General features: G+C 65.7%; 3 protein-coding genes across 3 annotated transcripts in view; 1 reads left to right on the top strand and 2 right to left on the bottom strand.

The window, feature by feature from the left end:
- Positions 1-13,064: 13,064 nt before the first annotated feature.
- On the top strand, positions 13,065-16,138 carry EMIHUDRAFT_116100 (hypothetical protein; the record flags this gene model as incomplete). Its single annotated transcript, XM_005776490.1, has 5 exons — positions 13,065-13,741; positions 14,020-14,281; positions 14,580-14,670; positions 14,726-15,111; positions 15,668-16,138. 5 exons carry the CDS (start codon positions 13,065-13,067, stop codon positions 16,136-16,138), a joined length of 1,887 nt encoding a protein of 628 aa, XP_005776547.1.
- Positions 16,139-17,529: 1,391 nt separating this feature from the next.
- EMIHUDRAFT_116099 (hypothetical protein) lies at positions 17,530-18,460 on the bottom strand (the record flags this gene model as incomplete). Its single annotated transcript, XM_005776489.1, has 3 exons — positions 17,530-17,719; positions 17,879-17,910; positions 18,107-18,460. 3 exons carry the CDS (start codon positions 18,458-18,460, stop codon positions 17,530-17,532), a joined length of 576 nt encoding a protein of 191 aa, XP_005776546.1.
- Positions 18,461-23,204: 4,744 nt separating this feature from the next.
- EMIHUDRAFT_238937 (hypothetical protein) overlaps positions 23,205-25,130 on the bottom strand; it is a gene marked incomplete at both ends in the record, with an annotated part of 4,720 nt that continues 2,794 nt past the window's right edge. Inside the window, 3 exons of the mRNA XM_005776488.1 lie at positions 23,205-23,309; positions 23,597-23,713; positions 23,981-24,103. Of these exons, the coding sequence (XP_005776545.1) occupies positions 23,205-23,309; positions 23,597-23,713; positions 23,981-24,103 (345 nt within the window). The remainder of the gene's footprint in view (positions 23,310-23,596; positions 23,714-23,980; positions 24,104-25,130) is intronic.

The following is a 25,130-nucleotide window of genomic DNA, read 5'->3' as shown; positions in this document are numbered from 1 at the left end:
GAATGAGGGGGGTGGATGGAGAGTCAGGGTGGGGAAGCGGGAGGGTATGCGATACGGAGGGCGTTACGTTAGAGGAGGAGGGGGGGAGTTTGAGCGAACGACGGGGGGGAGGGCGAGGGAGGACGTGGGGTGGGGGGATGGGAGGGGCGTGAAGTACTGGCCTTCAGTCCCTAGCCTGCACGCGTTAGGAGAGCGGCCCGCCGATCGACGCAGACTCCTTTGGGCGCCTGGCGGCCGCCGCCGCCGCCTTATACGGGGGGAACGCTCCCCGGCTTGACGGCTGCTCAGCAGCAGCAGCTGGGGCAGTGGCGGGAGGGGATGCCAGAGGCGGCGGCGGCCGCGGTGGCCGCAGCGGCGGCGGAGGCGGAGGCGGCGGTTGCGGAGGCGGCGGCGGCAGCACAGGCGGTGGCGGCCGCGCAGCAGCAGCAGCAGCAGCAGCAGCAGCAGCAGCAGCAGCAGCAGCAGCAGCAGCAACAGCAGCAGCAGCAGCAACAGCAGCAGCAGCAGCAGCAGCAGCAAGCGTTCGCCATGCAGCCGATGGTGCAGGCGCTGTCTTCGCCGTCGCAGGCTTGGCCGCCGCACACCCGCGAGGCGCCCCAGCCAGCGGCTTGCGCCCCTGGCGGCGACACACACGGCACCCAAGCCACGCCGATGGCTGCGTCACTTGGCACTGTTGCAAGCGACCCGTTTGGCGCGTTGCAGCCAACGGCGCCGGGGTTGCAACAGCAGGCGCCGTCCCCGCAGCCGCCCACGCCGCCCCACGCGCCGCAGCAGGCCGCCTACCCGCAGCCGCCGCAGGCACAGCCAGCGCGCTCTGCCCCTGCCGGCTTCCTGAGCAGCTACGAGACGCAGGCTCTGCCCACTGCTTTTGGCACGTCCTTTGGAACCTCCGCCCCACCCGCGCCGGCGCCAGCGCCTGGGTTCGATTCCTTCTCCGCCCCACCCGCGCCGGCGCCAGCGCTTGGGTTCGAACCCTTTCCCTCACCGCCCGCGCCCGCGCCAGCGCCGGGCTTCGATTCCTTCTCCTCGCCGCCAGCGTTTGCGCCGGCACCCACGACCGGCTTCGCCTCCTTTGGCGCTAGCACCTTTGGCGGGCCGCCGCATGCGGTGGCGCCGGCACCGGCGCCACCGCCGCCGCCGCCGATCGCGGCGATGGGCGGCCCCGAGTACGCGCGGTACATCCAGCTCTTCCACTCGCTCTGCCAAGGCAGCTGGGCCCTCAGCCGCGCGCAGGCGGAGCCCACCTTCAGCCGCGCAAGGTGTGGCCAAGCCTAGATGCGGAGTCCCCCCATTTGTATTCCAACTAGCTCTCGAGGAGGTAGGTCTTGCAGGCTGTGCTACCGCACTCTCGCAGCACTCGCACCTCCCGCGATGCGCGCGCCGAATCCTAGCCCTAGTCTCTGGACGGCGCTTTCATGATCTCCCCATATCTCCCCATATCTCCCCGTGTCTACCCATGTCTCCCCAACCTCAGACCGCAGGGATGATCTCTGACGTAGGCTCCCAAGGGAAGACATTGACGCCGTGTGGGCGCTGTGCGACACCGACGGCGACGGCTACCTCGCGCGCAATGAGTTCGCGGTCGCCCTGCACATTGCCGCGGCGCGCTACAAGGGCGCGGCGATGCCGCAGCAGCTACCACCTTCGGGTCTGCTGCCACCGGAGGCAGCGGGAGAGCAGCAGCAGCAGCGGCAGCGGCCGCCGCCGCCGCCGCCGCCCCCGCCCCCGCCATCGTACCAGGAGCAGCACCAGCAGCCGCAGCAGGCGCAGCACCAGCAGCCGCCCTCCAGCTACGAGGACTACAGCCGCCCCGCCGGATACGACGACGAGGACAGCTCCCTGCCGAAGAAGGGCCGCCGCCTGAGCGTCGCCGGCGCCGCCTCCGCAATCAAGTTTGGACACAAGAGGGGCTCCAAGACGGCGCCGCCGCCGCCGCCGCCGCCGCCGCCGCGCGAGCACTGGGCGCCCCCCAACCCCAGCGGCGGCGCTACCGGAGGAGGAGGCGGCGGGGACGCCGAGCACGTCCACCGCTCGGGCCTGCTGAGCGCCAACAAGAGCAAGCGGTGGTGCGTGCTGAGCGGAGGCAAGCTCGACGTCTTCGACAAAAAGGTGCGTGGCGGGAGGCCCTCCATAGTCGGTTGAGGTCGCCGCCCTCCTCGTGCCTCTTCCCAACGTTCCCTCGGCGGCCGATGCCGTCTGCTCCGGCTCCCCAGTCCCCGGGTCTGCCCTGCTCTTGTCTGCGCTAGTTTCTGTTTCGTCATGGCGGCGGCGCAATATCTTCCAAGCTCGCCGGCGGCGAGAGGCAACCGCCTCCCTCCCTCCGCCCCCCCCTCCGTTCAGCTCGCGTCCCCCCCCCCCCCTTGCTCGGCCCACAGGCGGATCAGACCAAGCCACCAAAGATGAGCCTCGACCTCCGCGCAGACGTGAGCCCGAGAGAGATGGAGAAGCCCACAGAGGGCCACCGGCAGGCCACCGGGAGAGAGGGGGGAGAGATGGCCGAGAGGAGAGGGCTCCGGCGCAGCCGAACGCGCCTGTGCCGCCGTGGTTGTTGTTCCCAGCGAACAAGCCCGCTCTCGCCCGGTGCGCAGGTCAGCAAAGTGGCGCGGAGCGACCTCAAATCCTTCAAGCTCGAGCTCCACCCGGGCTCGCGGCATGCCAAGGCGGCCAAGAGCGCCGGAGGCAGTGCGAGCCTCCTCTTCTCCTCGGACGACAACACGGAGATCTCGAAGTGGGTGAATGACCTGACCAAGGTGGTGTCGGGGCTGCATGGCGGCCACTGAGAAGCCTGGGGAAGGCTGGCGCCGGCGTGTGAGGGTGTGGGTGAGTGGGTGGCCGCGCGCGCGGCGCGCGCGCGCCAGCAGTTGAGGCGAGCACGTGCTTCAGCGTGAGCGAGACGCGTGGAAGAGTGTCACACCGTCGGGTAGGGACGGGTCGGCCCGGAGAGTATCGGAGCAGCGTACGGCTCTATTTATATCCATCGTCTGGCCGATTTTTTCGCGCGGTATCCGCGACGCCGGCGGGACACGTAGAGCTCTAGAGGGAGCGGACCCTGAGTTGAGGAAATCGGAGGACGCGACCCACGTCGCCACAGACGGTCCCGCGCCTCGCCGCTATGACGGGGACACACCCCGCACCGTCCGCTGTGTCCCCGTCTTTGTCCGGAGTGAAAAGTCCAACGCGCTCGTCGGTGGCGGCGTCCCCCGATTTCGCCGCGCTCGGCGAACCTCGACAGCGCTTTCGGTGGCATGCAGCTCTTTGCGACAGAAGCCTGGAGAGCAGCTCCTCTGCTGCTCACACACTCTGCACAGTTGACACAGCCTACTGTGCGGCTGCCACAGCTGTGACAGCGATGGGCTCGCCCTCACTGGCCCTCAGTCACTTGTGCTGCGGCTTGGTGTGAGCGACACTGCTCGGCGACTGCCGGCACACTGTGAGACCATGGGTGTGAGGTTAAACCACGCTACCAGCGCTTGGTCACATCGGCCCCGAGGTCAGATCCATCTACTCTGTTGATGACAAGACTTGTCTACCGGCTGGAGCCGAGCAGGAGGGCCCGGCGCACAACCCCTTGGTCAACTCACCCTCCACACCCCGTATGGCGGTGCCGGTGCAGATGACGCCCGACGTACGAAACCTCGGCGACCGCGTCCCGTTCGCCGAGGTGTGTGTGCGACGATGGCGTGCTTATCCCCACCCACCCATCTTCGAGGCCGACGCGGCGAAGGGCGGCGCCTCGATCGAGGCGCTGAAGACCGAGTGCCGCGAGAGCTGCGTCGAGGTCGCCTCGCCCCGCCCGCCTACCCTTCCTACCGCGCGTCTGAACACACGTGTCCCTCCATTCACACTCTCCCAGTCCTCCCTGGTCTAGTGCCCGTGTGTTCTCCGCCCGTCGTTCTCCGCCCGCCGTGCGGATTCGGGTCTTCTTCGTCCTTTAGACGTTTCACCTAGAGCAAGCAGGGCGACGCGCCCACACGCCCATCCGCCGGCCGGGTGGGGCTTGCACGCCGCGGGCCATCCCCACGGGCACGGCACGCAGAGAGGCACTTGTGACTTGAGGCAAACTGCGGGTGAATAAATATTTATGAACGGACGAACGCGAGCTCGTGAGGTCCACGAAAGCACCGCTTGGCGTGCGGCGGTTTGGGCATCGCGCACGTACGTCAACGGGACGCTCTGGAAAAGGGTGTGATCTCTTTCCGCTGCATTGATTGCTGTACCTTTGGCATCCTTCCAGATCCCAGCCGCTCTACGCTCAACGAATCTTTTCTGAGCTTTGAGCCGCTCTTAAACTTTGGGTACCTGGCTATGTCACAAGAGACAAGGGCTGGGCGTGCTCCTCACTCCCAGTGTTGCGTTCCTTTGGCAAGGGCGCTTCATGTAACATGCCGAGGTTTGCTCCCCCGCCGAGGAGCCCACAGAGCCCGTATATACAACTGATAATGCGAGGCAAGCGCATCTCTTCTAGAGGAAACGGCGGGCCGACGAGCAGCCGGACCGTCCCAAGCGCTCGCGGAAGTCGGTCGACCGGTTCACGATCGGCCAAGGCGGCGAGCCCAGTGCGGCGGGAGCATCAGAGAGGGGCGGGTGTGTGGACTCGGACTCTGACTGATGTGACAAACAAAAAATCTCTCTCTCTCTCTGATGTGCGCTCGCTCTCCACCTCCGCGAAAATGCTGCACGGACCTTGCGGCGATGCGTGCCTCGGGCTCCGTGGGCGGACGGTGTGTGCGGCTCAGTGGGAGATTCCCCGCTAACCGCTTTTCCTTTTGCTCTATCGGTACCCCGGATGCTCGGGATCGGGTTACGGGCTAGAGAGTGGGGGGTGCGCGGTCGCAGGGCCATAACACGGGTCTCCGAGGGCTGGAACCGGTACCCCGCCGTGAAATTCTTTTTATGTGTTAGTGCGAGTGCGCGCCAGTCCCATGCCCAGTGTCGTGTGTAAAATTCTCGGGCCGCGCCGCGCTCAGGCTCGCCGAATTTCTTTTTTGCAGCATTGTATGGCGCCCGCTCGCGCGAACTCGTCGCGGGCCACAGTGTCCGAGCGCCTCGTGTTGATCCCAGCCATCCGCAAGGACAACACGACTGGCTGGCGCTTCGCGGGCTGAGGCGTGCGACGCCGCCGTGCGGGCGGTGAGGGCGGACAGGGCTGAGGCTCAGTCCTCCTTCGGTGTGCGCGCTGGGTGGTACGGCTCCGGCCGTGATGGGGGTGGGGAGGGGGAGGGGGCGACGGCCGCACGGAATCGCCGCCGGCGGGGGGCGAGGGCGCTAGCGAAGGAGGAGGAGCGAGAGCCCGGGGAGGATTGGGAGGGGGGTCGGCCGGAGGAGTACGCCGGCCTCTTCGACGGCCCATAAGGGGCCGTCGCCTACCGTGCCTTTTGTAGTGCCAGTCCGAGCCAGTCTGCTGTGAGAGGGGCTTGTATAGTAAAATTCTTTCCTGTGTGTAGGCGGCTCCGGTGTGCCTGTGATAGTGCCAGCACGCGCCAGTTCGCACCTGTGTCGAGCCTGTCTGCTGTGAGAGAGACTTGTTTTGTTTAAATTTCCTGTGCTTGTGCCAGTTAGTCCTGAGAGGGAGTTTGTTCTAAAATTATTTTTCCTTGAGAGAGAGGTTTTGTTTTTCAGTGTATGTGACGTGTAGTTTTCCTTTGCGAAAGGGAAAGAACTTCCCCTTGCTCTATACTATCTTACGGTGACGTTGGTACTCGTAATGTCTGATGTGGGTCACGGGGTGGGGTACAGTCGCTGGACGGTGGAGACCGCTGCAGCCTCGCGCTGGAGTCATTCATCACAAACATATATGCGCGCGAGAGATCAACAGCGATGTGCTCTAAGGACTAAGCTCTATGCGGCCGCGCATATTTTTCGCTTACGAGAGCTCAAAGGCCCATGCATGTGTCTAACTTACGGTGACGTACATGAGTCACGGTACAGTCCTCAGTGGTCAGTCGCTGTCCCGCCTCGCGCTGGAGCGATTTCATTCACGAACATATATGCGCGAGAGTTCCATAGGAGTACAGGCTCAGGCCGCCAGGAGGCGCGCCACGAGCGCTGCTTTGACGCCGGTGGTGGCCAAGCCGAGGCGCTCGCACTCGCTCCTCAGCTCTGCAACCCGCATGGCCTTGTACCGCTTCTCCGCGGCCGCCTTGTCCTCGCTCGCGCCCGCCTGCACCATCCGCTCCGCACCTCGCTCGCCCTCGAGATACTGCACCATGCCGTCGGCCAACTCCATGCGCACCACCCGCTCCGCACCTTTCTCGCCCTCGTAGTACTGCACGTTGCCGTTGGCTAACTCCATGCGCACCACCCGCTCCGCGCCACTCTCACCCTCGTAGTACGCCGCGTTGCCGTTTGCATACTCAGCGCGCACCATCCGCTCCGCACCTTTCTCGCCCTCGCAGTGCCCAACGGCGCCATCGGCACGCACCATGCGCACCCTCCGCTCCGCACCTCGCTCACCCTCGAAGTACGCCACGCTGCCGTCGGGGAGCTCCGTCCGCACGTTCCGCTCCGCACCTTGCTCGCCCTCGTAGTACGACACGCTGCCGTTGGCAGACACCTGGCGCACCACCTGCTCCACACCTTGCTCGCCCTCGTAGTACTGCACCATGCCGTCGGGCAACTCCGTCCGCACCATCCGCTCCGCGCCTCGCTCGCCCTCGTAGTACTGCACAGTGCCGTCGGCAACCTCAACGCGCACCATCCGCTCCGCGCCTCGCTCGCCCTCGTAGTACTGTATGCCGCCGCGAAGCACCACGCGCACCAGCCGCTCCGCACCTTGCTCGCCCTCGAAGTACTGCACGTTGCCGTCGGGCAAGTCCACGCGCACCGCCCGCTCCGCACCGTTGTCGCCCTCGTAGTGCGTAATGGTGCCATCGGCACTCACCGCGCGCACCTTCCGCTCCGCACCTCGCTCGCCCTCGAAGTACGACACGTTGCCGTTGGCAGACTCCGTCCGCACGTTCCGCTCCGCACCTTGCTCGCCCTCGTAGTACGACACGCTGCCGTTGGCAGACTCCTGGCGCACCACCCGCTCCGCGCCTCGCTCGCCCTCGTAGTGCACCACGTTGTTGGGAAGCACCAAGCGCACCATCCGCTCCGCGCCTCGCCCGCCCTCGTAGTGCTGCACCGTGCCGGACTGCAAGAGGCGTCGCCGCAGCATCGCGTCATTCTCTTCGCCGCGCCGCAGTCTCCAGTATTCGGCGCGACTCGCGCCAGCACCCGTCACTTCCGACGAGAGGCAGTGCGCCGGGCTCACCCTCGCAAGCCACGGGAAGTGGTCGGCGGTGGCGCGGCGGTCGGCGGCGTAGGCGCGAAGGGTGGCCTCGCAGAGCGTCGGCCGTATGATGGGCGCCCCGACAAATGCTCCGGCAAGCAAGCGCTCAGTGAGCAGCAGCCGCATCGCCACGGCGAAGAGGGGGTCCTTGAAGCGCGCCAGGCCGCTGCGCAGGGCGAGGAGGCCGAGGCGCGGCGACGCGAGGCTGAAGGCGGCGCAGTCAGAGAAGTCGTCGACGCCCTCGAGGATGCGGAGGTGCAGCTCCGGTGGCAGCTCGGCCAGCCAGTCCGTGGGCGGGGCGTCGTCGTCGGTGCGTGCGCGGGGCGAGCGCGACATTGAGCCGTGGGCGGGTGTCCAGTCAGTCCGAGCCAGACTGGGTTCTTCACCTTTCGCCAGTTCGCACCTGTGTCGAGCCTGTGCGCTGCGAGAGAGAGTTCTTTTGTTTAAGTACCTAACATAAGGTAGAGAGATACGACGTCACATGGCCACGAAAGGAGGGAGTTCATACAGGGAGGCTATGGCAGACTTCGACGAGGGGGACGGAAAAGATGGGCAGGTGGAGATGTCCGTGGTCCAGCTTAAAGTAAAACAGCGGTTGGAGGAAGGGAGCGGAGTCTATATGGTGGTGGAGTCGCACTTGGTGGCGCGGAGAGGCGAAATCGTCCTCAATCTTTTCAGGAGGTTTGGGATCGAGGGAGCTCACACTGGGGTGGAAGGTGGGCCCTCAAGAGCTGGTGGGAGGACCAAAGGTGGAGTACTGATTCTGTGGCGTACTAACCTCTTCGTTCAAGTGGGGAAAAGTGTTGTGGGAACTGCGGGACATGTCCTGTCGGTACTTCTGAGGTGTACGGTGGACAACTCGCTAAAGGTCTACACCGCCTACTACTGTCCGGACACGTCTAAAGCCAGGTCAAATGCAGGGAAGGTTCACGATGCAATCTACGAAGCTGTCAGCCAATTCAACGAATATGCTCACTGTGTCGGTGGTGACGCCAATGGACGTCTGATCAGATTTGGGGGGGAGAGGGGACATGTCAATGACCAGTTTGTCAATAGGATGGTGGACGAGAATAATTTCACTCGTCTGGGTAGAAACGCAGATACTTATTTCTTCAATAGGAAGAGGGGCTCGAGGATGGACTGGAGTAAGGCCTTTGAGGTAGCCAAGGCAACGGGAAGGGTGATGGGGCTTCATCCCTCCAAAATAGGTGCGTCTATCAAGGAGCTATGCCGAGAGGACAGGTGGATACTATGTCGATGCGCGGCCATCACGGAAGATTGGGAGGAGAGAGGAGAGGATGAGGGTCTATGCTTCATTAGAGTAGAGTGTGATGGGGGGGATGTCGGGAGAAGGGAGGAGGATAGGAGAGAGGTAGAGCTGAATGTGGTCCTACACGAGGCAAGCGCGCCGACAAGACTACGAGTGGGGGAGATCCGACTGCGGTGGGGACATCTCTATGGGTCGACGTGTGGAGACAATGGGGACTTCATGGCGCGATAAACTACAAGATGGCTGATGACAAATCTATTCACAATATTCGTGTGCTTACTCGGGTGGCTTCCAATGCCGGAGGAGCTGATGTTGCGGAGCAGCGAGGTATTCTAACGATGGCATCAGCGGGTAATCGGGGGTATTATCAGAGGGGAGGGACGATAGGTCGGCAAGGGTCGAAGGCAGTGGACGTTGCAAACAGAAGCATTCTAAAAGGGCGTGGGATTATGCGGAACAATACCCTGCTGTGTGTGGTACATGCTCCAGTGGACTGGGGAGGAGCTGGATTTCCTTTTGATGAGCAGTTTGGGAGGGGAGCTCTCTTGGACGAGGTCTACAGGACATGGTGTCTACCGGCAACTACACCACAGTGCCTTGGACTTCAGTCTGCCTGGGCGATCATGGCTTGGCTGCAAGGGTGCGATGTCGGGAGCGCGATGGAGTTCATGCCTAGACATAAAATTGATGGACGACTGGCAGAGAAAAGCGCGCCCCTACAGGCATTGGAGACGATGCAACTACTGGGTCTACGGTTCAAGCGCTCAGAAGGGCGCGCAGAGGGAGCCTTGGGGGAGGCCGTGACGGTGGGAATGAGCGAAGTTGGAGATGTGGGTCCGTCTCTTTGGGGAAGGAACGATATTACTGATAGTCAGAGGCTGCGATCATTGGGAGTGCGGTTTGCGAAGGACATGTATGGAGGATGGAGTTGTGGGCATCTGCAACTCTTAACGAGTGGAGAGGCAGAGGTCTGCTTCGGATGTGGTGAGGTGGACTTCACAAGAGCTGATCATGAGGAGTGGGATAGACTAGTGATGGAAGCCTCTCGTTGCGTCGACATCAGCACTACGTGGACGAGGTGGGGGAAGGAGGGGAGAGAGGAGGCGGAGGAGTTGCGGAGGAGCAAGGCAATGGGAGGAAAGGCAGGGAGGAGAGTGTTTGACGTGCGAGCATGCAGGCTGGAGTCACCTGATGGGGTGGAGGACCATGCGAGGACCATGAGATACTTGGTGAGAACAGAGAGGGACATGTTCTATCAGCCAGAGGAGGGACGGTGGTTGGAGCGGAGCGAGGTAGAGAGCGAGGCGTTCAAGGGGATGGAGCTAGACGGGTACGACGAGGAGGGGATCCAGATGGCCTGGGAGGTTGAACTTTTGCGAGTCAGGAGAGCCATGATGAGAGCGGAGGAGTCGTGTCTTCTACCTGATCGGATGGACATTGAGGCTCGTAAGCGATTTGGGGAAGACATCTTTCAACGTCTGCGAAAGCCAATTGATGATGCTGATGCGGAAGAGAAGGAACAGGTGGTAGGAGCCTTCTTCAAATGGTTCACAGAAGTGTGGATACCAGGGTTGCGTTCAGGGCTACAACCGGTGGAATGGAATGTGGGGAGATGCGTTGAGGATGTCGATCGGGTATCTAGACGAAGGGAGGAGGCGCCGAAGGTGCAGACTGCGCTACTGGGAAGCAGGGACGATGAGAGGAGGCATGTAGTTTCGGCGGCAAGTACGATACAGGACTATGAAGGAGGGAGGAGGGTGTTTGACGTCATCTCAAAGGAGGAGGCGGTGGGGGCGGACTGCAACCGATGTAATGAGTGGGGGGGGGTGCCCGTGAAGAGCATGGTGAGGTGGGCTGGAGACAATCTATGGAGGAGAAGGGAGGTGACGGATACAGTGCTGCTGCATTTGACGAGAGTAGACTTGGGTGAAGAGGTGCGGCTTGGGACCAACCTGGTTTGTGGACCTCCCGCACCTGTCCTGACAGTCCTGACAGAGTCCTGACAGAGTCCTGACAGAGTCCTGACAGAGTCCTGACAGAGTCCTGGCGGGGTCCTGACGGCGCACGGTCTTCACAGTGCTCACAAGTGCCTCCGACGAGACCTCCACCTTCCTTCACTGCAACCCTCCTTCCCCTCCCCCCCAGCAGTGAATGATAGACGCCCAGCCCCCCTTTCGACCGTGCGCGCCCTCTGCGGAATCGTCCTGATGGGGCAGTCCTGACGCAAACTTGAGAGTCCTGACAAGCAAACTTGAGAGTCCTGACAGAAACTTGAGAGTCCTGACAGAAACTTAGAGTCCTGACAGACAAAAGAAATCACGCTCACTCTCGCGCCACTCGGCTCGACCATGAAAGCGCACAAGCAAGAGAGGCGCGGCCATGGTGCAGGCAACGTTACAGCCGGCAACGTGCAAGAAGGCAGCAAAGCTCGGCCACGACGTCCATGGCCCGCGCCCCCCCGATTTGCCACCGGCGGCCTGCAGGCCAGCGCCGAGCAGCGGACCGACTGCTGACCGACTGCTGACCGACTGCTGACCGAGGCAGCGCCCACGGCAGCGCCCACAGCAGCGCCCACGGCAGCACCCACGGCAGCACCCACGACAGCGCCCACGGCAGCGCACACGGCTTGGCTGGCCATGTCAGCCGCGCAGGGACCCTCCCGCGGGTCCAACCCGAAGCGCTCGACCGCTCGACGGCGCAAGTCGGCTGACGGAGCGAGCCGCATAGCCCTCCAGTGCTCACCGCAGGATCAGGCCCGACCGGCCCACGCTCACGGCCTGGCCTGCCTGTGGACCAGCAAACTCGTTGGCTGTACGCGAGCAAAGAGCTGCGTGGCTGGGTTGTGAGCATACCGTCCCCGTTGCGCCCTTTCCCTCAGTGGAGGGCCGTCCCTGCCCTCGGGAGTAACTCGACTGTACACCCCTCCCTACTCTCTAGCTAAGGGCTCTGTTCACAGCGGGGGGGCAGTGGTTGTCCTGGCGGAGTCCTGGCGGAGTCCTGACAGAGTCCTGACAGAGTCCTGACGGAGTCCTGACAGAGTCCTGACGGCCTATTTTGGAGGTTTTCAACTTTGAGGTATTGTTACTATGTGAGGGTGAAATGAATGAATCAGTTCTTTGGGACAGTGCAATCCTTTTAATTATTACCTCCAACTCAAAAAAAGTCTGATGTCAAACGGACAACGGGGTCCCTTATCGCATCGGGGAGGCGAGTGGAGGCGCAACCTGAGCTCCGTCGACTCTGAAGTGAACGTGCAACACCAGGCGCCGTGGCAATCGTTCGGCGAGCGGGCGCAGGAAGACCCTGCCTTGGTCGGCGCTCACCCGGATCCTTATATCTCTCTCCAGCCGCCGGCCCCCGCTCAGCCGTTCGGCCCGCCGACCGATGTCCAGCCTGCCATCCTACCGTGCCGCGCCGCCTTTACACACACACCTGAATTTCTGCTCGACCGGGTTTGCGTTGAGGAGCGAACCGAGCCGCCGGTGTGTCCCGCAGCGGCCTCGCTGGGCCAGAAATCGGCCCGCGAGTGCTCCGCAGCAGCCTCGCTGAGCCAGACGGTCGGCTCGCGAGGTGGATGCTAGCATGAGCCCGATGCGTCGCAGTGCTCTTGCGTTTCGGCGGTAGTGATCTGATCACCCGAATACCACGTTCGGATCGCTCCTCATCGCAAACCCCGTCAGCAGTCCTCCTCCGGGAATGTAGGTAAGAGCTACATACACTGAAAAAGTCAACGGCGACGAAGACGAGGGAGATCTGCCATATGATAAGGCATATGCAACGCTGTCTCGGTTGTGACTGAGTATGGCGCGACCAGATGCGACCGCGTCGGCACAGCCTACCTGCTAGACGTAGTTGTGCGGGCAAGCGGCTCGCTCGGCCAAGGCGCGTGTCGACAACCTCGTTATACTTTGGCCTGTCCCGGTTCAGCCAAAACCCTGCCGACTGCCGATTGAAAACACTTTCAACATTGTGCTCTGTTCCGCGCCTCTTTTTACGCACGTAAAACTCTTTTTACGCCCTTTATTGTTTAGGGGGGGACGAGGTCTCATCAACTTCGAAACCGCCTTTGAAAGGGGGCAAATGCGTCCGTCCCTGAGACGGTTGGGAAGGGGGTGGTTTCACTGCGGTTGAACACCGCGTAGCGATCGAGTAACCGTTGTCGTCGGAATACTCCTCGGAGCCGGTGTCCTCGTCGTCGTCCTCGCCCGACGCGGAGGTCGGGCGAGAGGTCTGCATCGTCTCGCCAGCCGTGAACCTGAACACGGCGTCGGCCGGCGCCGAGGCGTCGGTCGGCGGCTGTCACGCGATAGCAAGGCGATGGTGTCGTTACTAAGCTGCCACCTGTCTGGAGCGTGGAGCCACACATGGAACTTGGCTTTGGTGCTCGGCGACGTCGGCCTTCGCGAAGACTTGGCCAAAGTGTCTGGAGCGTCGAGCCAACTTTAAGCAAAAAAAAAACAGCCAAACGGCCGCTCAGCCGCCTCCGCCCGGCTGCCTCCAAGATACCTATATGCGTGTTTGTGTATGCGGCTCCCCGCTCACGTCCTGCAGACCCTCACCGACCGCCTCGGCGCCGAGGAGCTGAGGCGAGCCCTCCTCCCGTACCCTGACAGCGAGACGACCGAGACGATCGCGCGAGCAGCCGGCGTCCGCCCGCGGGATGTGCGGCAGGCTGCGACGGCGCTGCGGGACGGAGCCGCTGGCGAGGGCGCTGGAGGTCGTTTCTACTTTGTGCTCAACAAGCCGTCAGGTTGCCACTCGCAGCGCTCCAATGGCCTGGCGGGTGCGGCTTGCGCGTCGCGCCTCACCGTCTACGACTGTCTGCACCGTGGCTTTCCTGCTGTCCCGCACGTCGGCCGGCTCGACCGCGACACAGAGGGTCTGCTGCTCTTCACGGACGACGGCGCGCTCGCGAACGCACTCATCCACGGCGATGGGGGTGGCATGCCCCACGCGACGAAGCGCTACCTCGTCGAGGTGACCGGGCTGCTCAAGCCACGAGTCGGCGGGACAGGCTGCAAGGCAGAGGCTCTGCAGCCGCCGCCACCACCGGCAGGCGCAGTCGGGCCTCTGCCGCCCGTGTCCGCTGGATATCCCGAAGCGGCGACGCCGCACAAGAAGCGTGAGCGCGGTAGCGGCGGCGTGGGCGGTGGTGACGCGGGCGGTGGCGGCGTGGGCGGTGGCGGCTCGCGAATCGTGGCGTGCGGGACGGCGGCGCAGCAACTCGCGCTGATGCGCGCACCGCTGCACTACGAGGCGCAAAAGCAAACAAGGACACACGCACGCACACGCAGCGCACGCACACACACCACCACACAAACACACACCACCACCACTCACCACCGTCACCACCACCATCACCGCCGTTGCCACCACCCACCACACACGTACACCACCATTAGGCGCTCGGGCAGTGGACGCGGCCAGCGGCGGTGGAGCGCCTCCCCGCGCCGCCACCTAGCTGCACGCCGCCGGCCAGGCACCGTCAGGGCGCGCCCGACGCGGGCGCTGCATCCGGCTGCCGTGCAGACGCTACCGCTGGAACGTCTGCCGCGGCCACCGAGGTCGCCGCTGACACCGCCGACGCCGCCGACGCCGCCGCCACCGCCGCCGCCGCCGCCGCCGCCGCCGCCGCCGCCGCCGCCGCCGCCGTTGCCGCCGCCGCCGCCGCTCACGACGATGCTGACGTTGCGGGCGCCATTGCCGCCGCTTCGGACGCGCCCGCAGTGTCCGCCGACGCCGTGGCGACGCCCCGCCGTGCCGAGAGGCTTGCCGCCGCCGCGGAGGCGCGGGCACAGCGCGAGGAGGGGCCGGCGTGGCTGAGTGTGGAGATCAGCGAAGGGAGGAACCGGCAGGCGCGCCCGGCCCGCCCCCTCGCCTTGCCTTTGGGGCCCTTGGCCCCCCCCCCCCCCCCGCTCCCTTGTGCGCCGCGCGGGGTGGGCATTGTGCGCCTCGCACTTTCCACTGCTTGTGACACTGCCGCCGCCCTCCCCCTCCTCCGCCGCCCTCCCCCGAAGCCCCTCCCCTTTTGCGCCGCAGGTTCGCAGGTTGTGCGCGCGCTCCGGCTTGGTGGTCAAGACGCTGCGGCGCGAGTGCATCGGCCCTATCACGCTCGGCGGCCTCTCGCCCGGTGAGGCGCAAAACAGCGTGCACTTTCGATGAACCTTCCCGGAGCCTTCCCGCAGGCGGCCTCTCGCCCGGTGAGGCGCGCCCCCTTAGCGCGAGCGAGGTGGGCCAGTGCTACCGCCGCTTCATGCCACCGGGGGCCGCCGTGCCGACCGTGCTGCCGCTGCCGCTGCCTCTGCCGCCGCCGCTGCCTCTGCCGCCGCCGCTCCCGCCGCCGCCGCCGCCGCCGCCGCCTCCATTGTCGCCCCCGGCCTCGCCGCCGTCGCCGTCGTCGTCGCCGTCGTCGTCGCCGTCTCCGCCGTCGCCGCCGTCGCCGCCGTCGCCTCCGCCGCTGGACGCCGCCGCCGCGGCCACGCAGCTGCTGCGGCGGAGCCTTGACGACCCTGCCGTCAGCGTCTGGGACGGCCGGCGGCCGCACGCCGCCGCGGCGAGCGGCGCGACGTTTGTGCGGCGCGCTGCCCGCCGCCGTCGCCCGTCCCCCTGCCCGCCGGCTCGTCCTTCACCGGTGCAAGCGCAATCACGCTCCTCGACCACCCGCCTCGACCCCCAAGGCCAGAGGTTGGCGCGGCGGGGAGGGCGGCCGGGGAGGCGGCCGGGGGGGCGCCCGTGGAGCGGCTCGTGCGCCGCTTCGACGTCCGCGCGAGCCGCGGCGCGGCCATCAACTCGCGGCTTCGCGCCGCGGCGCGGTCGGCGTACACGGGGAGCAGCGCATGTGTGCCGCTCCCGAACCTCTGGGCGGTTGGTCCCAGGAGAGGCCCCCGCCCCGCGACGCGTCCGCAACACGGGCCATAGGTGGTGTCACGCGCTCGAATGTCGGCGGCTTCCACAGCGGCGAGGCGCAGATTTGCCGAGACATGCCGCGAGATATATGCCTGCGATATCCCCTAATGTCGCGAGACATGCCCGAGACATGCCCGAGACATGCCGCGAGGTATGCCCTGCCCAAACGGCACACCCTCCGCCTCGGAGAGCCGTCCGGAGGCCGTCCGTTGCCATTCTAGGAGCTCTTCTGGGGCGCGCACCCGGCGGACCCCCACTGGTACACGCCGATCCACGAGCTGCTGCTCGAGGCGCTGCAGCTGCTCCACACGCCGGTCGAGCTGGACGCGCTCTCCATCTCCGGCTGGCTCAACGCGTCGCCGCCGCACGCCCACCACCAGGTGCACGACCACGGCGAGAGCTTGTACAGCGCCGTCTACTTTGCGGACAGCGGCGGCTGTGCCGGGTCGGAGGCGGAGTTGGGCGGCAAGACTTGCTCGGGCCAGCTGCTGCTCATCACCCAGCCAGAGGCTGGGGTGGACCGGTTTGAGTATGTGGCGCTGCCGCCCGAGCCCTCGACGCTCCTGCTGTTTGCTGGAGGCATGCCCCACGCGGTTCTCCCTCGCGCCAGCCAGTGCGGCACTGGTGCGGCGCCGGACGCTCTCGCGCTCAGGGTGTCGGTGGCCTGTAATGTCTCGCTGATGGTCGAATGAACAATAATTACGAAAAGTGCTCTCTCAGTGTCTCAGCGTCAGGCAGCGGCCGGGGAGTAACCCCGCCGACGTAAGGCGCGGAGTCCCCCAGGAGAGCGGGGAAGAAGATAGGCCCCTAGAAAAAACTCTGACATTTTACGAACTCCTTGGCGACGTGCGCGTCGCGTCGCCAAGGCTCTGCGACCTCGGTCGTACATCAGCGACCTCGGTCGTACAATCGGCCGGCTGCGCGGGTTTTCGGCGAGTTTCCCGCGCACCGGCCACGAACTCGACTCGCACAGCAAAAACATCCGGTGCTCGCGCGCCACTCCCACGCTTGACCACACACTCGCTGCACTGCTCAAAGCCAACCCTACCTCACTGGCCGCCTCCAACACTGTCCCGCGCGTCTCGCGCCCCAACTGACAACTCATCATTGTCCCCAACTCGACTCGCACAGCAAAAAAATCCGGTGCTCGCGCGCCGCTCCCACGCTTGACCACACACTCGCTGCACTGCTCAAAGCCAACCCTACCTCACTGGCCGCCTCCAACACTGTCCCGCGCGTCTCGCGCCCCAACTGACAACTCATCACTGTCCCTCGGACACCACTCTCCAGCCGCGCTACCTTCCCCCACCTACCGCTCTCGCACGACATCTCGACAATCCTCATATCTCCAGGCCCAAGACTCCTAACCACTGCCCCTGCTCGCCCAGGACCACGAAGCGCCGCCCGCGCGCCCATTGACCCGCCAATCAGCCCTCTTGCTGTCCCTCAATCGCCACCCGCCAGATGTACTTCCCTCGCCCACCCAATACTCTCACCCTCCTGACCCGGACAGTCCAGGCACAGGAAAAGCGGGGAGCGGGGCCCGATCCAAGGAGCACCCCGTCGGCCCGGGAGGGCTGTGAATTTCGGCGCGAGCGGAAGGCTGCCTGCAGACGCTCAGCCCCCGGCTGAGCTGCCGAATCCTCCCGGCTAATCCCCTGACCTGCCGCCTGAAACGGGACAACATTACACCACCTCACACACACTCCCCCCTCAGGGCTAAGCAGTGCGCAAGTCCACCCGAACTCTAGGCGAGGCATCGACCGCTCCTTTGGAATAGTGCCGTCAGTGGCTGCACTAGACGCCCATTAGATGGCGCGCGGCGCGGGCGGATGACTAGGGGAGAGAATGCGGAGAGACTAGCTCGCAGGTAGATGTGCTCAGCCAAGGGTAAGGGATGAGGGGAATGTGTCAGTGTGAGGGGTGCACCAACCGCAGAGCGTCGTGTTTTGCCTTTGAAAACTGAACAGTTTTTTTAAGAAGATAGGCCTCCACAGCCACACCCCCGACGGAGGCACACCCCAGACCCCACACACAGTCCTTCAGTTGCCCAACCGCTCGCTCCTTCGCTAGACGTGCACCCTCACACCTCGACCGGCTCCGCGCCCTCGCTCGGAGCCGCGGCAGCCGCCCCCTCCTCCTCCGCCTTCTCCTCGCCCGCCGCCTCTGCCTCAGCCGGCGCCTCGGCACGCCCCTCCTCCGCCTCGGCGGCCGCCTCGACCGACTCGTCTGCAAAGCCCTCCATCGCGTCGAGGTCGAGCGGCAGGCCGTGCCTGCGCGGTCGGGGAGCGGCGGCGGTAGTGAGGCCCGCGGCGAGGCGAGGACGGCAGCCGTGGCAGGGCGAGGCAGGTTGCGAGGCGGCGGTGTGGAGAGGGGGCAGCAGCAGCGAGGGGAGGAGGGTTGCGTGAGAAGGAGAGGGGGCGGCGGCGTACTTGACGGCGTAGGCCCTCCTGGCCGACTTGACCTACTCGGCGAGGGTGGGGGAGGGCGGGAGAGGGTTGGAGAGGGCGGGAAGGGTGGGGGAGGGCAGGAGAGGGCGGGAGAGGGCGGGAGAGGATTGGAGAGGGTTGGGTGAGGTTGGGTGAGGTGATGAGGTGGTGCGTCGAGCGACGGCGCGCCTGCTCGATAAAGGGGCGGAGCGCGGAGCGCTTTGGCAGCACGCTGTCGAACGGCTCGAGCAGCGAGCCGATGAAGCACATGATGTGGAGCACGAGCCGCGACGCAGCCGAGCGCGAGACGAGGCAGGTGATGGTGACCGCCGCCGCGGCGAGCGTGGCGGCCGACCGCGGCGTCGAGACGGAGAGCAGCTTGCGGTACACGCCCGAGCCGGCGGCGAGCCGGCTGCCCGCAGGAGGCCGCACATACGGCCGCGGCTGCTTGGCGGGCGGCGGCTCCATCATCGCGTGCGACGCGTCGATCGCCGGGCCGGCCTGGGGCGCAGCCAGGGAGGTGGGTATGCACAGGCACAGCAGCGCAGCGGCCAGCGCTCCTGTCGCCAAAGCTCGTGGCTGCATTTTGGGCGGGTGTTGGCGCGAGCTGGTGGCGCTCGAGAGAAGAAAAACGAAATTCGCTGTGTGTTGGCGGCCAGCGGTGCTCCCATCCCTCCCTCGGGTTGTCCGTTTTCTTTCTTTTTTCAGCCATCCCTCCCTTGGCATCCCTTTTTCTTTCTTTCTTTCTTTCAGCTGTCACGATGCACCCGAAGGGGACCCCAGAGCCAACACCATCTGTGGAGGTACAAGTGTCCGAAACGAGAGTGGACCTGAGCAACGATATGACTTGGCGACAAATGATCGGAGTGGGTGTCAGTCAGAAGAGTCGTCCTTGCGCGAGGAGAGCTCGATAAACTCGAGGGGCCAAAATACGCCGCGAGGAGGGCGGAGTTGCGCCGAGAGGCGGGAGAAGCGCGAGAGCAAGAGGGATCGGCGGGCGGCGGCGGCGTCTCAGAAGACAGAACGAGGCAGAGGAGAGCGACGAGACAGAGGATGAAGCGACAGGGAGAGAGGTAAGGTAAGGTAAGGTAAGGTAAACTTCTCCACACACGACAGGGAGAGAGAACGACGAGAGTGGGACGACCGCGAGGTGGCATGAAGGTTGCAGCGAGAATCGGCGAGGGACTGCGAAGAGAGATAGGAAGAGGCAGACGCCCAAGGGTGCGTGGGCGACGGCTAGCACCACACTAAACGCCTCCTTAAAATCCCTGTGTGGTGGCGGCGTGCCGTCCTCCCATCCCTCCCCGCGTGTTGTCTGTTTTCTTTCTCTTCTGGCGTGCCGTCCGCTCGCACAAGAACTGGCACAGACTGCAGATGCAGCGACTGTCTGTCGTTCTCCACACCGCTGTGGCGTGGCAGACGGTGAACGAGCTAGCGTGCGGGGAGAGCGGCATTGTGCAAAGAGCTAAAGTGCATTGCCGTGCTTACCGGAGTCGCTTAGGCGGCTCCGGTGGTTTGTCTGTGATAGTGCTAGCACGCGCCAGTCCGCACCTGTGTCGAGCCTGTCTGCTGTGAGAGAGAGTTGATTTTGTTAAATTCTTTCTGGCTCGGACTCAAAAGAATTTCACGAACGACTCGAGAAGAAAAACGCAGCCTGTTACAGGGCCATCCATTACTCCGTCTCTCTCTCTCTCTCTCTCTCTCTCTCTCTCTCTCTCTCTCTCTCTCTCTCTCTCTCTCTCTCTCTCTCTCTCTCTCTCTCTCTCTCTCTCTCTCTCTCTCTCTCTCTCTCTCTCTCTCTCTCTCTCTCTCTCTCTCTCTCTGTGCACGGCGGTCCGGCCTCTCTCTCACGGTCTCTCCCCCTCTCTCCCTCTCTCTCCCTCTCTCCCTCTCTCCCTCGGCTCCCTCTCTCCCTCTCTCCCTCACTCACACACACACACACACACACACACACACACACACACACACACACACACACACACACACACACACACACACACACACACACACAAAACACACACGGTCTCTCTCTCGCGGTCAGCCAGACCTCATAACAGCCAGACCTCAACGGCTGCCGGCCAACCACCGCAAGTGGCAGAGGGAAGCTTCGTCAGCGGTGGACGTTGAACACTCGCAACGCGACGTTTGCATCTTTCCAACAGCAAGTGTCGCGTTGACGTTGCTTCGTCGACGAGAGCCTGTGATGCAACCGTGTGCTGGCATTCGTCGTGGACGCAGCGATAGAACGAGGAGTACTGCTTGACACGCCGTCGCGACAGGTTGGTCGTGTGCTTGCGAAGGTTGGTTAGCTCGGGGCGCGTGAGCCGGACTTGTGAGCCGGACGGCTTTCATTTCTCTCTGCGTTCTCGCACATGGAGTGCGAGGTATCTCGTCTGTCGCCGTCCCAAACTGTCACTCCCCTTTCTCCCGGCCGGGGTGGGGCGCGCGCGGGGGGGCGGCGGGTGTGCGGGATGTCTGTGGGCCCGAGAGCGATATGCCATGTCCGCCAGCGTTTCTTTCTAACATCGAAGTCCAGCTCAAAAAAGAAAAACTTGCTCCGCACACACAGCGCGTTGCGTGCTCGCGCGAGTCGGCGTGACAATGTTGCGAGTCTCGCTGCCGCTCGGCGCGCAGGCCGGAGATTGCATAGATGTTGAGACCGCGTCGGGCGCGTGCTCGAGCGTCGTCCTTCCACAGGGCGCGCCGCGAGGCGCCACCCTCACCCTCGCGCTCCCGCAGAACGCCGCCGACAGCGACAGCGTCGAGCGGGTGCTGCTGCGGACGGGGCAGCCGCCGGGTGCGGTCGCGCTCGAGGCGGAGAGCGTCGCCGTCTGCGCGTCTCTCGTCGACGGCACGCTGCGCGCATCGGAAGACGACGGAGAGGGGGCCCGCGCCGCCGCCGCCGCCGCCGCCGCCTTTTCCTCGCCGCTCGAGCCCGCAGCCTCCGCCCTCCAGTCCGGGGTGACGATCGACGAGCACGCAATGACGCAATTCCTTGCCCACGTCGACGACGCCGACAAGCGGTCGCAAGTCGCCGATGTCGCCGCCGCCGCCGCCACCGCCGCCGCCACCGCCGCTGCTCCCACCGCCACCACCGCCGCCACCGCCACTGCCGCCGACGCCGCCGCTGCCGCCGACGCCGACGCCGACGCCGACGCCGCCTCCGATGCCGCCGCCGCCGCCCCCCCCCCCACCAAGTCCAAAGAGGAACGGCTCGCCGACCTCGACCGGGCCCGCGAGCGCTTCGCCCAGAGCCTGCGGCTCGTTGAGGGAATTAACGAGACAATCCCGTTTTTGGTGGGAGAGCACGCACTCGACCAAGCAGACCCGCGCCAGCCGCACTATCGCGCGCGCCTCGATGACCTCGCGGCTGAGTTACAGACGTACAGGCGCCCCAGGACTGTACCACAACCACCGGAGTCCGTGCCGCCGCTGCCGCCGCCGAGCGCCGCTGCCGCCGCCGCCGCTCCCTCGCCGCTCGAGGCTGCTGATGCTGCTGAGGAGGGGTCGCCCGGCGCTGGCGGCGCCTCGCCACCCGCGCGAGTCATGCTACTCGACCTGCCCACGGACCTCCTCTTGCGCGCCCTCTCGATCTGCGACAGCCCCCTCGACATCGCTCGCGTCGCGGCCGTCTCGCTGCTCTTCCACGCCTCGCTCGCGCTGGAGGGCATCCGCTTGCGGGCGCAAGAGCGCGGCTACGAGCTGCCGGCGCTGCCAGAGGACGAGAGCTGTGCCGTGCGGTGGCTGTGTTTTGCTGCATTGCTGCGCGAGGCCAACCCGCGGGTGAGGGCGGCGGCAGGCTTCTCCCACAGCCTCTTCATCGACGGCGAGGGGCGGCTCTTGTCGTGCGGTTCGGCAAAGGAGGGCGAGTGGTTGGCCCCCCCCTCAGGCTGTCTCGGTCACGGCGAGGGCGTGACGCGGCTCAACACGCCGACCCGCCTCCCGTCGGCGCTGGGGGGCGAGCGCGCCGTGAGCGTGTCGGCTGGAGCCGGGCACAGCCTTGCCGTCACTTCCGACGGCGCTCTCTGGAGCTGGGGCGATGGAGACGAAGGCCAGTTGGGCCACGGCGATCAGCAGGAGCAGTGGCTGCCGAAGAGGGTCGAGGCCTTTGCTGGCCAGCGCATCGTCGCCGTGTCGGCTGGTTCTAGCCACAACGTCGCCCTCACCGCCGACGGCGCCGCCTGGAGCTGGGGCAGTGGACTCTACGGCAAGCTGGGCCACGGCGACACGCAGAAGCAGCTACTGCCGAAGAGCATCGAGGCCTTGGCAGGCCAGCGCGTGGTCGCTGTCTCGGCTGGAGCCCAACACAGCCTCGCCATCACCGCCGACGGCGTTGCCTGGAGCTGGGGTGGTGGAGGCGACGGCCAGTTGGGCCACGGCGACGAGCAGACCCAGTGGCTGCCCAAGAAGATCGAGGCGTTGGCTGGCCAGCGCGTCGTCACTGTGTCGGCAGGGCCTATCCACAGCCTCGCCCTCACCGCCGACGGCGCCGTCTGCAGCTGGGGCTATGGAGCCCGTGGCCAGTTGGGCCACGGCGACGAGCAGAACCAGCTGCTGCCGAAGAAGGTCGAGGCCTTTGCTGGCCAGCGCGTCGTCGCTGTCTCGGCTGGAGGCAACCACAGCCTCGCCCTCACCGCCGACGGCGCCCTCTGGAGCTGGGGCTATGGAGCCAGTGGCCAGTTGGGCCACGGCGACGAGGAGCCTCAGCTGCTACCCAAGAAGATGGAGACCTTTGCTGGCCCGCGCATCGCTGCTGGCGAGCGCATCGTCGCTGTGTCAGCAAGGCGGCACCACAGCCTCGCCCTCACCGCCGATGGCGCTGTCTTCGCTTGGGGCGAGGGCGAAGACGGCTGCCTAGGCCAAGGAGAGGACCTGTCGAACCAGCTGCTGCCCAGGAAGATCAAGGTGTGGGCGCAAGGCCAGTAAGGGTAACATGAGTGCGAGAGCTGCCTGTCGTGGGGCGGTTGCGCCGGCGTGCGTCCGTTGCCGCATTCGGCCGGGTGACTGGGTGCGTGAGGCGGAGGTGTGACGCGCTGTCGAAGGTGTCGTGTGACGTGTGACTGCTGTGTCGTGCTGAGAGTGTGTGTGAGCTGTGAGTGTGTGACCCGCCGGGGGGCGTGCTCGTCGTCGTCTCTCAACAACGCCCAACGCGGAACGCCGGCGCAGCTCTGCAGGAATGCAAGCTCTACTTGGCGCCCGCATCCCACAACAAGCATGTAATCGGTTCGTATTCCGCAAGTGGCGACACACCGGCGTAAAATACTCAATCGTACGGCTGCGCCCGGTCTCTCAAAAGCCGAGACTGGGACCCTACCGGCCCCGCGCCGCGTCAGGACGCGACGTTGACCTGGCCGAGCAGCACGGCGGAGGCGGGCGCGCAGTAGATGCCGTTGACGAGCGGGCCCGTCGGGTGGGGCACAATCTCGCCCGCGGTCTGCCAGACGGCGGGCCGGTGCAGCACAAAGCCGCCTGCACACCCACATGGGGGCGGGAGCACGTGAGCGAGCCTCCCGTCTTGGGGGCGTGGCGGGGCGCGAGCGGCTCGGGGCGCTGTGCAGGACACAAGGAGCCACCTCCGGGAGAGGGGAGGGAAAGGGGGAGGGGGGGGGGGGGGAAAGGGGGAAGGGTTGCAGAGGCGCCACGCCACAGACACCCTCCGAACCGGCCGCGGGTGCGGGCGGCGGCGGGCGGGAGGGCGGGGCGTGCGGCGCCTGGTCCGACGATTGGGTTCCACGGCGACGGCGCCATCCGGCCCAAATGGTGCATCGCGTGCCGCTGCGGCGGCGGGAAGATGGCGGGCCGCTGCTGCGCGGCGAGCAGCGCCGCCGCCTCGCGCTCCTCGCGCAGCGCGCGCCGCGCCGAGATGGGCGTCGCCGAGAGGAAGCAGGGCAGCTCGCCTGCGCTGTGAGTGACGCCGGCATGAGGGCGGTACTGCGCAGTGCATTCAGAGCACCGCGTGAGGACGGAGGAGGCAAATGCAGCGGAGTGCGGCGGCTGAGTGCAGCGGGGTATGGCGGAGTGCAGCGGGGCGCGTGTGTCCTCTCGAGCGCTGGCTGGGAGACACGACGTCGCACTCGGCTTCTAGGCCGGCTCGCCTCGCCGGACCTCGGTGCGGCACTTTCGCTCGTAGTAGCGGCGCACGATGTCGGACATCGGCCGGCCGACGGACTGCGCGATCAGCGAGAAGTTCTTGCCGTGGGAGAGCAGGCCCGAGTCGAAGGAGAGCACCTGCGCCGCGGTCCACGGCGCGCGCGACGGCGGCGGCGCCGCCGCCGCGACCGCCTCGAGGGCGAGGCTGCCGTCGTACTCGTGCGCGTGCAGCAGCCGCAGCGCCTCCTCCTCCGCCGCCGCCTCCATGCTCCCCCCCTCGCCGGCGCTGCGCGGCTGCCCGCCCGGCGGCGCCGCCCGCCGCTCGATCGCGTCCCTCGTCGCGGGCCACGCCTACTCTCGGCCAATCTCGGGCAATCTCGGGCAATCTCGGCCAATCTCGGGCGCCGTCCCCCGTCGCAATGCGGCGCCTCGGCCGCCTTGCGCAGGTAGACCTTGAGCGCGTGCGGCGCCGAGCGGGCGGGGTCGAAGAGCAGCAGGTCCTACACCGCTCGAGACGCCGACGTCAGGGCGGGGGGAGGGCGGTCGTGTGCGGTCGTGTGCGCAGAGTCTTCAGAGCGCTGTGTGACTAGGACGGCCACGCACACAGGGAAGCACCGCGGAAGACGGTCGACAGCAGCGGAGTGCGAGCCCTCTCGAGCGCACAGTTGAGAGACAAGAGCATGGGTTCGGCCTCTAGGCTGCAGAGCCTCCCCCGCGGCGGCGTCGCGCCCCTCGCTGCCGCCCGGGGGAAGGTACGGCGGCAGCTCCGACTGGTACGTCGCGCCGACCCGAGACTTGAGCGAGATGTACGGCGAGCGGCGCACCTCGGCCCTCCTCCTCGCCGCCTTGCCCTTGCCGCCGCCCGCGATCAGCACGTTGGACGAGCGCTCCACGCCGCCGTTGGACGCGCCTCCGCCCCCCTCGCCGCCCGCCGCCGCCCTCGCGCCGTCAAGCGCCGCTGCGCCGCTCGAGCCGTTGCCGCGCCGCTCGCCGCCCTGCGATCTCGGCGAGAGGCGCGGAGACGTGCGCAGCTCGGCGGACGACCGGTCCTGCGTGGTGTGGCGGTGGAGGAACGAATGCAGTGCTTGTAGGAGGAACTCCTTCTCCCGTGGTGTGGCAGTGGTCGGGCCAGAGAATAAGGGGGCCTTGCGTGGGGTGGCGGCAG

The sequence above is a fragment of the Emiliania huxleyi genome, assembly GCF_000372725.1.
Source record: "Emiliania huxleyi CCMP1516 unplaced genomic scaffold EMIHUscaffold_279, whole genome shotgun sequence".
Lineage (NCBI taxonomy): Eukaryota > Haptophyta > Isochrysidales > Noelaerhabdaceae > Emiliania > Emiliania huxleyi.
This window is presented reverse-complemented; position numbering and strand designations above follow the sequence as displayed.